Here is a 15,115-nt window from a genome sequence, read left to right on the forward strand (position 1 = left end):
TTGTCATTGGAATCTTCTAGAAGATGTTCTATGCGTTCGTGGTGTAATGGTCAGCATGGATGCCTTCCAAGCATTCGACGGGGGTTCGATTCCCCCCGAACGCAGATTTTTTGAGAGAAGAAGTACAGTAACCCAATTAGCCTTTTTGCAGTTTTTAGTTTTTACAGTACTCCAAAATTGGCCAATTTCGAAGCTTAAAGTTTTTGACTGCATTTTTCAAAGCTATATGATTTATTGGTTTAAAAAAGGCAAAATTTTATTTACAAAGAAAATAAAAGCAAAATGAGATCTTCTTAATCAACTTCTTCAACAGTGGGTCCAGCACCGCCTGGATAGTTGCTCGGATTGAATCCTCCCGATCCAGGTGTACTTCCACAATTCGCTCCCTGACCACCACTCTCCTGCTGATGCATCTTAGTTAGAATCGCCTGACACACCGCCTTCAATTCCCGATCCTTCGCCTCAATCTCATCCTTCTCAGCCAAAGTGTTGGATTCCATCCAACGAAGAGTGTCCTCGACGGCTTCTCTAGCACGACTACGATCCTCTGAGCTCAGCTTATCCCCATGTTCATCGAGAGCTTGTTTCACTTGGAACGCGTATCCCTCCAATTGGTTACGGGCGCTGACCTTGTCTCTTTGTTGAGCATCCTCTCTTTCGAACTGCTTGGCTTCGTTAACCATTCGATCAATATCTGCTTGTGATAGTCTTCCCTTCTCGTTGCGAATCGTAATCCTATTGGATTTTCCTGTAGACTTATCCTCCGCAGAGACATTGAGAATACCATTTGCATCGATGTCGAAAGTCACATCGATTTGTGGAATTCCACGTGGCGCTGGTGGGATTCCAGTCAATTCGAAGGTTCCAAGTCGGTGATTGTCTCTTGTCATAGCTCGCTCTCCTTCGTAGACCTGGATAGAGACGCCTGGCTGGTTGTCGGCATAGGTAGTGAATGTCTTGGAAGCCTTTGCTGGGATACGGGTGTTACGATCGATGAGATTGGTCATGACCCCTCCAGCAGTCTCGATTCCCAAGCTTAAAGGAGCCACGTCGACGAGCAAGACATCTTTGATAGTGTCATCTTTGACGCCGGAAAGGACTGCAGCTTGAACGGCAGCGCCGAAGGCAACTGCTTCGTCTGGGTTGATAGAGCAGTTGAGTTCCTGAAACTTTCATTTGAGAGATATGAGAGCAATCGCCAAACTCACCTTGCCATTGAAGAAGTCCTTGAGCAACTTCTGAACCTTTGGCACCCTTGTAGATCCTCCCACCAATATCACCTCATCAATTCTAGCCTTATCCATCTTGGCGTCTCTCAATGCCTTCTCCACGGGTTCTAACGTCTTCCGGAACAAATCCGCACAGAGCTCCTCGAATCTGGCTCGCGTGATCTTTGAATAGAAATCAGCACCATCGAACAGCGAGTCAACTTCTACAGTAGCCTCGGTGGAGCTTGACAGAGTGCGCTTTGCACGCTCACAGGCGGTGCGAAGACGTCGAATGGCTCGTGGGTTCGGAGAGATATCTTTTCCAGTCTTTCTCTTAATTTCTGTCATGAAATGTTGAAGCATTCGGGAGTCAAAGTCCTCTCCTCCGAGATGAGTGTCTCCGGCGGTGGAGCGAACTTCGAAGATGGATCCTTCGGCGATGGAGAGAATGGAGACATCAAAAGTGCCGCCTCCCAAGTCGAAGATCAACACATTCTTCTCCTCAGTGATCCCCTTGTCTAATCCATAAGCCAAGGCGGCTGCAGTTGGCTCATTGATGATTCGAATCGCATTGAGACCAGCAATGGTAGCTGCGTCTTTAGTAGCTTGCCGTTGGCTATCATTGAAGTAGGCGGGTACTGTAATCACTGCATCCTTGACATTATGTCCTAGATAGGTCTCCGCGGTCTCCTTCATCTTCTGAAGCACCATCGCTGAGATCTCCTCTGCACTGAACTCCCGTTTCTCGCCTTTGACTTCCACCTGAATCATTGGCTTTCCCTGTTTTTGTTTGACTGCAAATGGCCAGTGCTTGATGTCGGATTGAACGGTTTCCTCGTCGAAACGACGTCCGATGAGACGTTTCGCATCGAAGACTGTGTTCTCTGGATTGCGAGCAGCTTGATCTTTGGCAGCGTCACCTACGAGACGTTCAGTATCGGTGAATGCCACGTAGGATGGGGTGGTTTTGTTTCCATCGGAATTGGCGAGGATTTCGACCTGGAAATATGGGATATAAGGATTTTAATTGAGAATTTGGATCACAGCCTATTTCCTCATCCTAAATAGCCTCAATTAAATCGAATTTGATCCTAATAGCTTGAAGTTGGGCATAAATATGCCTTAAATTTGGTCCTGAAAACAAACTGAATTGGCCCTTGAAAATGGCTCAAATTTGACAATAAACAATGGTTTAAATTCTGTTCTAAGAAACGAATTAAATCTAGCCCAAAATAGCTAAAATTTGGACCTCAAACGGCTTAAATGTGGCTCTAAAAATTACTCAAGTTTAGTCAAAACAAAAATGACTTAAATTAGGCCTTAAAAAAGGCTCAAATTTAGCTCTAAAAACGGCTTAAAATCGGCCTTAAAATAGCCTAACTTCTAAAAATTTCTTAGATTTCGCCCTAAAATTGGCCAAATTTGGAGCTAAATGACACTATCGTTGAATCCTATGTGACCTAGATTTTGTTCTAAACGGCCCAAAATCAATTCTTAGAAGTTTAAATGGGCCAGACGCGACCGACCGTACGACAGCCTGCCTAGACTAGGATACTCACCTTTCCATACTGATAGATACCGACGCAGGAGTACGTGGTACCCAAGTCGATTCCAATCGCTTTGCATGAAGACATTTTTGTAGTTTGTAGTAGCAAATTTTAATCTGAATTCTGACCGTTTCCCTGACCTCCTAGCTTTTATAGCCCTGATCACAACGCCTTCTAGAACCTTCTAGATGCATTTTGAGAGGCGTGCTCGGTGTCTGCGTCTCCTGTTGACCGCTATGCTATCTCGTTTTGCCAGAACGTTCCCCATGTTTTTTTGGGGAGAAATAGAGTGCAAGAGAGACGAGAGAGAAAGGGGTGGATTGTTGTTTACGAGGCAGTTTTTAGGGAGTGAGGAAGAAGGGGGAATTCTAGAATGTTCTAGTTGTTTTGTTGGTTTGTGGACTATGAGCTATGAAGTCTGCAGGATAAGAGAGCACAGAAGGTTCTAGAAGAAGGAATTGGAATGATTGTGATGCTAAAAACAGTCCTAAAAGTACAGTAGGACTCCTCAGCAAGCGACGAGATTTCCCCTTGAAAATGAGCCTATTTTGGTTACTGTAGCAAAGCCAAAAAATCTACTGGATTACTGTACCTCCTTCTCCCAAAAAGGGAACTCTGCGTTCGGGGGGAATCGAACCCCCGTCGAATGCTTGGAAGGCATCCATGCTGACCATTACACCACGAACGCATAGAACATCTTCTAGAAGATTCCATAAACAATACGAAGACGTTATCTCCGATAGATGTTCCCTTTCCTTTAGCTGACCAGAAAGTAGATTTTCTTTTTATTCTAGTTCCTTGTTCATCCAAGGAAAACGGATAATCTATCGGAGATAGCAGCTTCGTATTGTCTTTGGAATGTTCTAGAAGATGTTCTATGCGTTCGTGGTGTAATGGTCAGCATGGATGCCTTCCAAGCATTCGACGGGGGTTCGATTCCCCCCGAACGCAGATTCCCCTTTTTTTGAGAGGAGCAAGAGGTACAGTAACCCAATTAGCTTTTTTTGAAGTTTTTGGTTTTCTACAGTAATTCGAAATTCGATGATTTCGAAGGTGGATTTTTCGCTAGTTTTTTGATCTTTATTGCAGTTTTAGTTTGCTACAGTACTCCACAATTAGCTGTTCTCACAGCAATTTCAATTTTCGCTGTTTTTGAAATTGCGTTCCTACAGTAACCTTTCGACTTCTACAGTAATCCTTTCCTTCCAAAAATTGCGAATTTGACTTAATTTCAGACCGAATTTCAACTTTAAAAATGCAATTTTCAGGCAACTTTTCAGCTTTTGGGAGCACTCATTTTTAAAGAAAATTTCTCCTACAGTAACCCTTCAATTGTTCAGAAAACTGAAATTTGAAAACTTAAAATCCAAATTTTACAGAATGGAAACGAATTCCTGTTGAAAACGGGTCTTGGTAAAGGACCACAGGCACTTCTCAATGGATATCCACTGGATTTGGTTGGTTCCTTGATTTTAGGATTCCTGGATTCTTGGATTTTTAGGATTCTTAGATTCCTGGATGTCTGAATTTCTAGATTCCTGGATTCCTGGATTCTTAAGATTCTTAGATTCTTAGATTCGTGGATTCCCAGATTCTCAGGATTCCCAGATTCTCAGGATTCTCAGATTCCTAGATCCCTGAATTCTAGGGATTCTAAGGATTCTTCTGATCCTCTGACCCTCTTGTTTCCAGACCTCCTCATCTGAATCCTTCGACGCCGCTCTCTTTGATAATATCCAAAAACAAACGCTACGTCTTCAACTCGCGCTCTACCAACGTCTAATCACCGATTCTGTGAAAATCGACGATTTTTGGCTGAAAGAGGAGACGAATCCGGATCTGAAAACCAGAGTTAGTATGAGGTAATAGAAGAACAATTTGAGAATTTTCAGCGCCAAATTTGAATTTTTCAGAATCGTCAAAGCGTTCAACGAGAGGAGATTTGTGGAATTGGATTCAGAAGCTTCAGAGAATCCTGAAAATCCCACACTGGCGATCATCGCAAACTTTGAAAATACAAAAAATCGATTATCGATTACCAAATGGTTAAAATCGTTGAAATTTCCTCTGAAAATCGCGCTGATTTCGAATCCAACGACGTCTTCAGATTCAGAAGACTCGTCGTGCCCTTCTGATTCTGAAAATCTGGAATCTGCAATTTTGAGGCTGGAAAATCAGGAATCATGCATTGGAGCAAGGAAATTTTCGAATTTTTTGAGGAAAAATGAAATTAAAGCAGGAGAAATGGCTGTAATTTTCAATGGACTTGTTATTGGACCATTTGAAGAAAATGAGAAAGAGCAATTTTTGGAAATTGAGGATTTTGAGTTTTTGGAGAATTTGTGGAAAGAACGAGGGGCGAAGGTGAGGGAATTTTGAAGCTTTTTGAGCTAAAAAAGGAAATTTTGGGTTTTAGGAATGAAAAACAGCTTATTTTTGGCTCCGGGACGTTTCAGAACCACGACGTTCCAGAACCAGACGTTTCGGAACCACGACGTCTCAGAACCAAACTTTTCTTAACCACGACGTTTCAGAACCCAATAGTTCAGAACCACGACGTTTCAGAACCAGGAGTTTCGGAACCACGACGTTTCAGAACTTTTCTGCATTCTTGTATAGTGGTTTTTGCACACCAAATGAGCATTGCTCATTTCAATTTTGTGCTCTTCTGTTTTTTATTCGTTCTCATCTACCGTACTCCAAATAGTGTTCACACTCGGAATCTCTCAAAAAATCGAAAAAATTGAAATTTTCAAAAACGATGTCTAGAAGTACGCGAAAAGGAGACTCATGTTCGCCGGTACTTCTAGAAATCGTTTTTGAAAATTTCAGTTTTTTTTCGATTTTTTGAGAGATACCGAGTGTGAACACTATTTGGAGTACGGTAGATGAGAACGAATAAAAAACAGAAGAGCACAAAATTGAAATGAGCAATGCTCATTTGGTGGGCAAAAACCACTATACAAGAATGCAGAAAAGTTCTGAAACGTCGTGGTTCCGAAACGTCTGCAAATTTTTCAATATTCAAACTCTGTAAATTCTGCTATTTTTGCATTTTTTTTTCAAAAATTCAAAAGTTAGATTCTGACAGAATTCTCAGATTTTTTTCCTGATTTGAACTTCCAAAATATTGAAATTTCAAGACAGTTCTAGAGAAGAAAGTTGGAAAAATATCTGGATTTTTTTGGAGTTTCAAATATCCCGATTTTCTAGAATTTTCAAAATTTTGAGTATTTCAGATCTAATTTTTTAGATATTCTGGAGTTTTTCCAATTCTTAAAATAAATATAAAATACCGTAAAACCTTTAATATAAAGGGCCCCCTGATTTTCAACTTTGAGCCCATTTATCTCGGTCCCTGACAAAGATATATGAAAATTGTCAACTGATAAATTGTTCATCATAATATCACAAACATTTTATCAGTTAACCACTTTTTGATATCTCTTATAGGAGCTGAGATAATTGAGCGCAAACTTGACAGTATGGGGGCCCTTCTGTTTCAGAGTTTCCCTAAATCCCACTATTCAATTCCAGAAAACCTCCGCCTTCCTCTCCCAGCACTTCCCCAATCAGGATGACGTCACCATTAAATTCTTCTCAGTTTTATCAAAAATCTACAAAAAAGATGTTCCTCGTGTCGCTTTTGACAATTTTAAGGATCTAGAAAATAGGTCATTTTGGAAATTCCAGAAAAAGAAACTCCAAAAAATTCAAATTCCAGAAATCTGATCATTTTCCCGCCCAAAAATCCGGAATCTCCATATTCGACGATCACATGGATTCTGAATCCAGTTTCTCGAGAAGCTCAGCATTTGGTGTCAATTGTCAAATTGATGAGCAATGTGTTGAATGCAAAAGTTGAGGTAGGGCGCATTTGACACGAAACGAGCAAGCGCGCTCCATTGAGAACAAGACATTTGTTAATAGAGCGAATTTGAAACGTCCTATAATACAGAAAGCAAACGCACTCCATCGATAATATCACTGGAGCTATACACAACGGATGTATGCTAGAGAAAGTTCGCTCTATTGAAAACAATAGATTTATCAATAGAGCACATTTTACATAAAGTGCGCTCTATTGAGAAAAATAGTCTAAGGCAACGTCCCATTAATTCCGTTCAATTGAATATGTAATTCCGTTCAATTGAATACGCCCTAATTGACTACAAACTACATTTTTTCAGATCATCTTCAACCCTTCAAGCGAGCTCCACGAAATGCCAATCAAGCGATTTTATCGATTTGTGGCTTCAGAATTTTTGGAATTTGATGAAAATGGAAAAATCAAAGATCAATCGGCGATTTTCTCAAATCTTCCACAAAAACAACTGCTGACAATGTCGGTGGAAACGAACGACGGATGGATGATTGAAGTGAAGAAGGCTGATGATGATTTGGATAATATTCTGTTGGAAAATGTGATTTTTTCGAAACAGAATTCAAAATTTGACAATTTTCTGTCTAAAAGTCACTTTTCCAGCTTAGCTAGAAGCCGAGATATGGGCGTTTGAAATTTAGGAGGCTAGATACGTAGACAACGAGACACTCTAACTGTCTGCGTCTCTCACCTCCTAAGCTTCAAATGCCTAGATCTCGACTTCTAGATGAGCTAGAAAAGTGATTTTTAGACAAAAAAAAATGTCAAATGAGAATTTCTATTTTAAAAATTCTAAAATTGCAGAATTTTTCAAAACATTTTTCTGGAATTTGAATATTTCATAGAACTTCAAATTTGACACATTTTTGTCTAAGAGTAACTTTTCTAGCTCATCTAGAACCCGATATATAGGTATTTAAAGTTTTGAAGAGACGCAGACAGTTCGAATGTTTCGCTGTCTGCGTCTCTCGGAATTACAAATTAGCGTATTTTAGATTAAAAATGCATATCCTCGCCTCTAAAAACTCTAAAAGCTTCAAGACGGAAATTCTGAAAAATCAAAAAATTCTGGAAAATTTTTTATACCGAAAATTCGAAAATTCTTAAAAATTTATTCAAAAAAAAAAATCGAAAATTTAGAAATTCCAAAATCACTGAAAATTCAAAAAAAATCGAAAATTTAGAAATTCCGAAATCACTGAAAATTCAAAAAAAAATCGAAAATTTAGAAACTCCAGAAAACTTTCGACATTTTTTGAATTCCAGACTTCTGGAGACGTCGAATCGGAATTCAGTTTGGAGCACATTCTCGTCGAAGGTCAATCCCAAAAATCCGGCACCGGTGACGCGTCGGATGGTCTGGAATTAGAGCTAAAATCTGAAAATACGAAATACGATACGATTGTGATGCGAAATTTAGGGTATTTTCAGTTAAAGGTGAACATCGGGCATCTGGACATTTGGATAGACAGACGGACGAAATTCAAAAAATTGGAATTGAAATTTTCAGGCGGAACCTGGCATTTGGGATTTGAAAATTCGAAACGGAACGTCTTCGGAGAATTTTTGGATTCAGAAAATCGATTCAAAAGAAGTGAATGGGAAGATTACGGTAGTTGTAGGTACGGTAGGAAATCAGAAAAGTTTGAAAATTCCAAAAAATTCGAAATTTTCGAAATTCCAGAAATCCAAAAATCTAAAAACGAAAATTTCGAATTTTTAAAAAAATCAAAAATTCAGAAATTTCGAAAAAAAATATATCAAAAAATCGAAAATTCAGAATTCGTCAATTTTTGAAAATTGTAAATTTTAAAATATTTTAAATTTCGATAATTCCGAAATTCCAAAAATCCAAAAAAACGGAAATTTTGGGAAATCTGATATTCCAAGTCTAAAATTCAAAAATTCCAAAAAACCGAATTTTCAAGAAAAAATTGAAAATTCCAAAAAAATCTGTAATTCTGAATTTTTTGAAAAAAAAAATCTGATAATCAAAAATTCAAATTTTATAGAAAATTCCAAAATAAGATTTTTGCTAATTTTCAGACTCATTCACTCGAAAATGGACCCAGTTAGTTGTGGAGGAAATTGAGGACAAAAAGGAGCAAAAAGAGGGATCGGCAATGGGAAGATTGATGGAAAAAGCGAAAAAGTTTGAATTTTTAAATTTCTGTGCAAAGAAAGTGCGCTCCGTCGCAAAAAAGACCGCTGCGCCGACACGCGACGCATCCAAACTCGATTTTTTCTAGCTTCTTCTCGACTCCGCCCCCTTCTGAAACCATCAACGTGTTCTCGTTGGCATCTGGACACCTCTACGAGCGATTCATGCGAATTATGATTGTGTCGGTGATGAAAAATACGCAAAGTGGAAAAGTGAAATTTTGGCTGTTGAAAAATTATCTATCGCCGAAATTCAAAGAATCCATTCCGATTTTGGCGGATTTCTATGGGTTTGAATACGAGTTGGTCGAGTATAAATGGCCGAAATGGTTGCACCAGCAGACGGAGAAACAGCGAGTGATGTGGGGTTATAAGGTACGGAAAATCGGAAAAATCGGAGAATTTCGGCTGAAAAAATCTAAAATTTTTCCGAGAATTTCGGCTGAAAATTGGCGAAAAATGGCCAAATTTGAATATAAGAGCTATTGAAAATCAATAAAAATCGATTTTTACCGAGAGAAATTCGAAAATTTTATCTGAAAATTTGCGGAAAATTGCCTGAATTGGAATTGAAAAAATGCGAAAAAATTTGAAAAAAAATGGAATTTCACACGAAAAGTTCAAAAGTTTCCAAGAATTTTGGCTGAAAATTAGCTGAAAATGCCTGAAATTGTATTTTAAAAAATCGATAAAAATCGAGGTTTACCCAAAGATCCAACAGTTTTCCGAGAATTTTGGCTGAAAATCGGCTTAAAATGTCTAGAATTTAATTTTGAAAATCAATAAAAATTGGCTTTTACCCTAATAAAAACTGAAATTTTTCCGATCATTTTAGCTGAAAATTGGCAAAAAATAGCCAAATTTGAATAGGAAAACTATTAAAAATCAATAAAAATCGATTTTTACCCAGATAAATTCAAAATTCTCATCAGAAAATTGGCTGAAAATTAGCTGAAAATTGCCCGAATTTGAATTGGAAAAATGCGAAAAAATTTGAAAGATCTCTAAAAAAAATATAAACTTTCTCCGAGAGTTTCGGCTGAAAATCGGCTGAAAATGCCTGAAATTGAAAAATTGAGTTTTTTGGAAATCGATTTTTACTCAAATAAAGGCAATATTTTCTAGATTCTCTTCCTCGACGTCCTATTCCCGCTGAACGTTGACAAAATCATTTTCGTCGATGCCGATCAAGTGGTCCGAGCCGATTTATTAGAATTGATGGATTTCGATTTGAAAGGATCGCCATATGGGTACGGTAGAGCGCACTTGCTCACTAAGATATATAGAAAATGCGCCCTAACGAACTAACAGCTTTTTTGAGATTTTAAGATACTTTAAGAATTAGCAATAAAGCCCAGTTTCTTAGTTAAGAGCAAGTGTGCTCTAACGAACTCCCATCTTGCCGGAAAGTTCGATAGAGCGCATTTGTTAACAAAATGACGCCAGAACAATAAAATTAGCCATAGAGCGCACTTCCAAAACTTCCAATTTTCAGCTACGTCCCATTCTGTGAGAGTCGCAAAGAAATGGACGGTTTTCGATTCTGGAAAACGGGATACTGGAATACGCATCTGATGGGACGACGTTATCATATCAGTGCACTCTATGTCGTGGATTTGAAGGTAAATGCGCTCTATTGAGAATTTTCAGTGGAGCGCGTTGGCAACTTGAAAACTTTGAAAATCGCTTTAAAGTAACTTTAAATCGAGAAGTTAGGGAAAACTGTTTATCGTGAATTCGCTTCATTGAGAATGCTATAAAATGCATTTTCCAAAGAGGAAACGCGCTCTATTGATAATTTCCAGGCTTTTCGAAAATTCGCCGCTGGTGATCGTCTACGTGGACGCTATGACAACCTATCAGCCGACCCGAATAGCTTATCAAATTTGGACCAAGACCTCCCCAACAATATGATCCATGAGGTCCCGATCAAATCCCTCCCACAAAACTGGCTTTGGTGTGAAACTTGGTGCGATGATCGGAGCAAAAAGACGGCGAAAACGATTGATCTGGTTGGTAAAGATCAATTATTTGATTTATCGATTTTTCAATTTTTAGTGTAACAACCCGCTGACGAAAGAGCCCAAACTCAGCTCGGCACAACGAATCATTGGCGAGTGGAAAGAATTGGATGAAGAGATTTCGAATGTGATTGAGAAGAGGATTCTGAAGAATTCAGAAGAGGAGAGAGAAGAGACGGAGGAGAGCAGAGAGGAATTGTGATTTCTAATTTTTTTGGCTTTTTTTAGTTCAATTGATTATCGAAATTATTACTGCTTCCAATAAATGTTTATTTATCTTTGTGCCTCTGGAAAAAATTATAAAAAATCTTTGTATTTAAAGGAAGTTCCGAGAGTTTGGTGTCAAATGACAAGAATTAAAAAGAATAAAAAAGAAATCTGCGTTCGGGGGGAATCGAACCCCCGTCGAATGCTTGGAAGGCATCCATGCTGACCATTACACCACGAACGCGCACACTCATTAAAGCTTCCAAGGCGTACATATTGCGGTGGCTGCCGCCGCGCCTGGCCGCTGATTTATATACGACAAGGCGACTAACAAGGGAAGTGTTTTCAGAGGGGCGTTGAGAATTTGCTCAAAATTACAAACCGTAGATATTGTTGTGGCTGCCTCCGCGCTTTGCCGCTAGCTTGTATACGACAAAACGGCAGTGCTTTCAGTGTGCGTTCGTGGTGTAATGGTCAGCATGGATGCCTTCCAAGCATTCGACGGGGGTTCGATTCCCCCCGAACGCAGATTTCTTTTTCTTTTTGTAAATTTTGCAGGATTGTTGTTCTTTTTCATTTTAGAGCATTTAAAAGATTTTTTCAGATTTTTTATTCAAATTCTTACAGCAAATATAATCATTTTTAAAGGATTTTTGAATCATATTTTTATTGCAAAATTTATAAAAATTGACAAAAAATACAATCTACAACTGATCCAATGCATGCTTCAAGTCTCCAATGATATCCTCAACGTTTTCGATTCCGACGCTGAAATAATAATCAAATTTTCCAGAAATTTCTAGAAACTTCTCCCACCTGAATCTCAAAAGTCCTGGAGCCACCGTAGGTCCGTCTGAATCACGAAGCAGTTGTTTGCCATGAGACATGGATAACGGATGCTCGATTAGAGATTCAGTACCACCCAATGATACAGCATGGATGATGAGTTTCAAGGACTGCAACAATCAAACTGTCATATCTCAATAGGGCGCATTTGCACAAAAAAGTTTTCAACTACAAAAGTATAGCTCTAGGTTTGTTTAGTAAACTCTGAAAATTTCAAACTATTTGGAAAAGTTTAAAGTGCTTTTCCAGTTATTTAAAATATGACCTATTTTTCGAGTACAACTCAGAAAGTCCATTCTAATCAAGCTGGCATATCTTTTTTGGTTCAAAATTCTCAGAAAACTTGTCAACTACAAAAATGAAGCTCTATGTTTGTTTGATAATCTCTAAAAGTTTCAAGCCAATTGGAAAAATATGAAGTACTTTTGTAATTGTTCAAACTCTTACCTCCACCAACTTAATCGCATTTTCAGCACTTCCAACATCAAAAGCAATCATTCCAGAGAACTTGTTCATAACTTGCTTTGCATATCTGTGCTGTGGATGAGATTCCAATCCGGGGTAGTAGACATGAGAGACTTTCGGATGTGACTCCAAGAATTCGGCAGTTTTTTGAGCGTTTTCAGAGATTCTATCGACACGGAGAGCCAGGGTTTTCAAGCCACGTGTCAGGAGAGCAGCGTCGTAGGGGGACTGCAATTTTAGATTTTTAGCGTACTTGCAAAAATCGTTGAAGGCCCGGACAAGAATATTTTTGGTCGAAATTTCTCAAAAAAAAATTTTTTTTGATAATTTTTTGATAATTTTTAAACAAAAAAACTAGTTTTCGAGGGAAAACTGTTATTTTGCTTCAAAAATGCAATTTTTTCTTCGATATCAACTTTGGAAAAATTCAGGAAAAAAAATATTTTTTCAAAAATTTTGTTTAAACATTTACAAATTCAATATTTACAATTTAGCTTAAAATAGATAATAAAAACAACTTTTTCCCAAAAAAAACACACTTTTTTTGCTCAAAAATCTAAGCTGGCGCCAACTGGCCGGGCCTTCCGGGCCTTCCGGGCCGTGCCGGGCCTGACCAATTTTTTGAAGGCCCGGCCCGGCCCGGCCCGTTGCAAGTATGATTTTTAGAATACTTCAAAGACTTCAAAATTTCTAGTTCAAAATTCACAATCCCAAATGCCTAAAGCTCACCAGTGAACTTCCAGTAGTCAACTGCTGAAGTTTCAGCTTCTTCCAGTTATCATAGCTAGCTACGGTAACCACTCCAGCAATCACATCGGTATGCCCTCCAATGAATTTTGAGCTGAAAAGAGACCATCTGGACATTTAGATATACAGATAGTCAGAGTGAGGGCTACTTTGAATACTTGAAAACGACCCCAAGACGGGCCCCGGCGGGCCATGTCAAAGTTTCTTTTACGATCAAAATTTTATAATCAACTGAGTTGGATATGATAGGAAAACTCAAGAACTACAAAATGTTACTCCTTGGAATACTGTATTTTGTCTACGATCAAAGTTACAGGATAAAAACGCGGTCCCATCTTTATGGCATGTAACTTTGTTCATAGTAAAGCAATAGTTTTCCAAATAGTGGCATTTTATAGATCTTGCGTTTTTCTATCATATCCATTTTAGTTGGTCCGAAAATATTAATCCTGGAGGAAGCTATGACCCGTTTTTAAGCAAGGTTCTCACCAACTATGAAGACTGATATCAGCGCCAAGGCTGAGAGGTTGGATGAGGTAGGGGGAGGAGAATGTGGCATCGATGCAGGTGAGGATCTGAAACATTACTTTGTACAGTAGGGCAAGTTTGTTCTATGGACAAAACACTCCATACCTTATGCTTCTTTGCCACTTCTAGCGTTCCCAAGACATCTGGAACAGCCATGGTTGGATTGGCAATAGTCTCGAAATAAATCATCTTGGTATTCGACTTAATTGCTTTCTCCACGGCTTCTGCGAAATTCGCCTCCTTCTCCACATCGACAAATGTCACTTCCACCCCGAATCGTTTCAAAGTCTCATTTATAAATGAAGATGTTCCACTATAAATTGGACTCATGGAAATCAAATGGGCTCCAGCACCCAAGAACTCTAAGAACACTGCACTAATCGCGGCGAGACCCGAATTATACAGCAGGGAACCGGCTCCTCCTTCAATCTCATTTATCACAACTTCCACGTTTTCCGTCGTCGGGTTTCCGCATCTACGGTAGACGAAGTTTGAACCATGGTTGGGCTCGTCGAATTGGGCGATGGTCTTGAAGCGATAAGTTGAGGAATGATAGATAGGGACCACTACTGGGTCAGCGTTGGTTAATGGTTTGGCATGGGATGCCGAGATTTTGGTGTCCAAATGGAGTTGGGAGAATCTAAAAGGGGTTTAAAAATAAGGAAAAAGAATTAAAAAGAATAAAAAACAAATCTGCGTTCGGGGGGAATCGAACCCCCGTCGAATGCTTGGAAGGCATCCATGCTGACCATTACACCACGAACGCGCATGTTGAAGGCAACCTTACAAGCCGTAGATATTGTTGTGGCTGCCTCCGCGCTTTGCCGCTACCTTGTATACAACAAGGCGGCAGTGCTTTCAGTGTGCGTTCGTGGTGTAATGGTCAGCATGGATGCCTTCCAAGCATTCGACGGGGGTTCGATTCCCCCCGAACGCAGATTTCTTTTTTGCTGTTTTTACAGCCAGTTTTTAAGACTCACCTCTCCCCTAGACGGTCCTTAGCCTCATTGCTTCCAACTGGCCAATCGAAATTCTTGCTGAAATTTTTTCCAAACTTTGAATAGAATAGTATATTGACCACTCACCTCATTTTGTCCACCAACCGAAATGATTACAAATGAAATTTAACAACCGAAAATTCGGGGGTTTTTATCACTGATTGATGATGCAAGGAGTGGACTAATAAGATCATAATTAGTCTTTATCAGTTTTGGATGGTCATCATTTTATCAGTATTCTCGGTCAAACGGTCAATTGATTTTGGAACTTTGTGAAATTGATCATTCTATTCTATTTCGAATGATTTTAAAATCAATGTTCTAGCTTGAAAACGAATAAAGTTATAGTAAAATTTCAATATCAGAGATTTTTAGCAATCCAAACCTTCTAATTGAACGAAAACACATATTTTAAATGAAAAATTTAAGAAAAGGGTTTTACAATGCTCTCAAATGAAAAAGAACAATAGACCTGCGAAATTTACAAAAAGAAAAAGTAATCTGC

General features: G+C 38.9%; 3 protein-coding genes and 7 non-coding genes across 10 annotated transcripts in view; 5 read left to right on the forward strand and 5 right to left on the reverse strand.

The window, feature by feature from the left end:
• CBG22023 overlaps positions 1-10,952 on the forward strand; it is a gene marked incomplete at both ends in the record, with an annotated part of 14,823 nt that extends 3,871 nt beyond the window's left edge. The window contains 14 exon segments of the mRNA XM_002638773.1: positions 4,135-4,209; positions 4,448-4,617; positions 4,639-5,119; positions 6,293-6,429; positions 6,480-6,621; positions 6,946-7,179; positions 7,905-8,075; positions 8,149-8,260; positions 8,685-8,790; positions 8,888-9,173; positions 9,924-10,048; positions 10,294-10,420; positions 10,604-10,810; positions 10,857-10,952. Coding sequence (XP_002638819.1) covers positions 4,135-4,209; positions 4,448-4,617; positions 4,639-5,119; positions 6,293-6,429; positions 6,480-6,621; positions 6,946-7,179; positions 7,905-8,075; positions 8,149-8,260; positions 8,685-8,790; positions 8,888-9,173; positions 9,924-10,048; positions 10,294-10,420; positions 10,604-10,810; positions 10,857-10,952 — 2,469 coding nt within the window.
• On the forward strand, positions 33-104 carry CBG28817. Its single transcript has one exon. It is a non-coding gene (tRNA).
• Positions 294-2,842, reverse strand: Cbr-hsp-70 (the record flags this gene model as incomplete). Its single annotated transcript, XM_045241318.1, has 3 exons — positions 294-1,163; positions 1,209-2,207; positions 2,756-2,842. 3 exons carry the CDS (start codon positions 2,840-2,842, stop codon positions 294-296), a joined length of 1,956 nt encoding a protein of 651 aa, XP_045097453.1.
• Positions 3,372-3,443, reverse strand: CBG28837. Its single transcript has one exon. It is a non-coding gene (tRNA).
• Positions 3,635-3,706, forward strand: CBG28242. The gene has a single exon. It is a non-coding gene (tRNA).
• A 246-nt stretch (positions 10,953-11,198) lies between the features above and the next one.
• CBG28249 lies at positions 11,199-11,270 on the reverse strand. The gene has a single exon. It is a non-coding gene (tRNA).
• Positions 11,271-11,482: 212 nt separating this feature from the next.
• Positions 11,483-11,554, forward strand: CBG28516. Its single transcript has one exon. It is a non-coding gene (tRNA).
• A 176-nt stretch (positions 11,555-11,730) lies between these two features.
• CBG22025 lies at positions 11,731-14,702 on the reverse strand (the record flags this gene model as incomplete). Its single annotated transcript, XM_045241322.1, has 8 exons — positions 11,731-11,794; positions 11,843-11,982; positions 12,320-12,565; positions 13,067-13,178; positions 13,574-13,659; positions 13,718-14,252; positions 14,593-14,649; positions 14,698-14,702. The coding sequence occupies 8 exons, from the start codon at positions 14,700-14,702 to the stop codon at positions 11,731-11,733; spliced, it is 1,245 nt and encodes a 414-aa protein (XP_045097454.1).
• On the reverse strand, positions 14,307-14,378 carry CBG28450. Its single transcript has one exon. It is a non-coding gene (tRNA).
• CBG28995 lies at positions 14,478-14,549 on the forward strand. The gene has a single exon. It is a non-coding gene (tRNA).
• Positions 14,703-15,115: the final 413 nt, after the last annotated feature.

This window comes from Caenorhabditis briggsae (assembly GCF_000004555.2).
Source record: "Caenorhabditis briggsae complete genome, chrI, whole genome shotgun sequence".
NCBI classification, from domain to species: Eukaryota; Metazoa; Nematoda; class Chromadorea; order Rhabditida; family Rhabditidae; genus Caenorhabditis; species Caenorhabditis briggsae.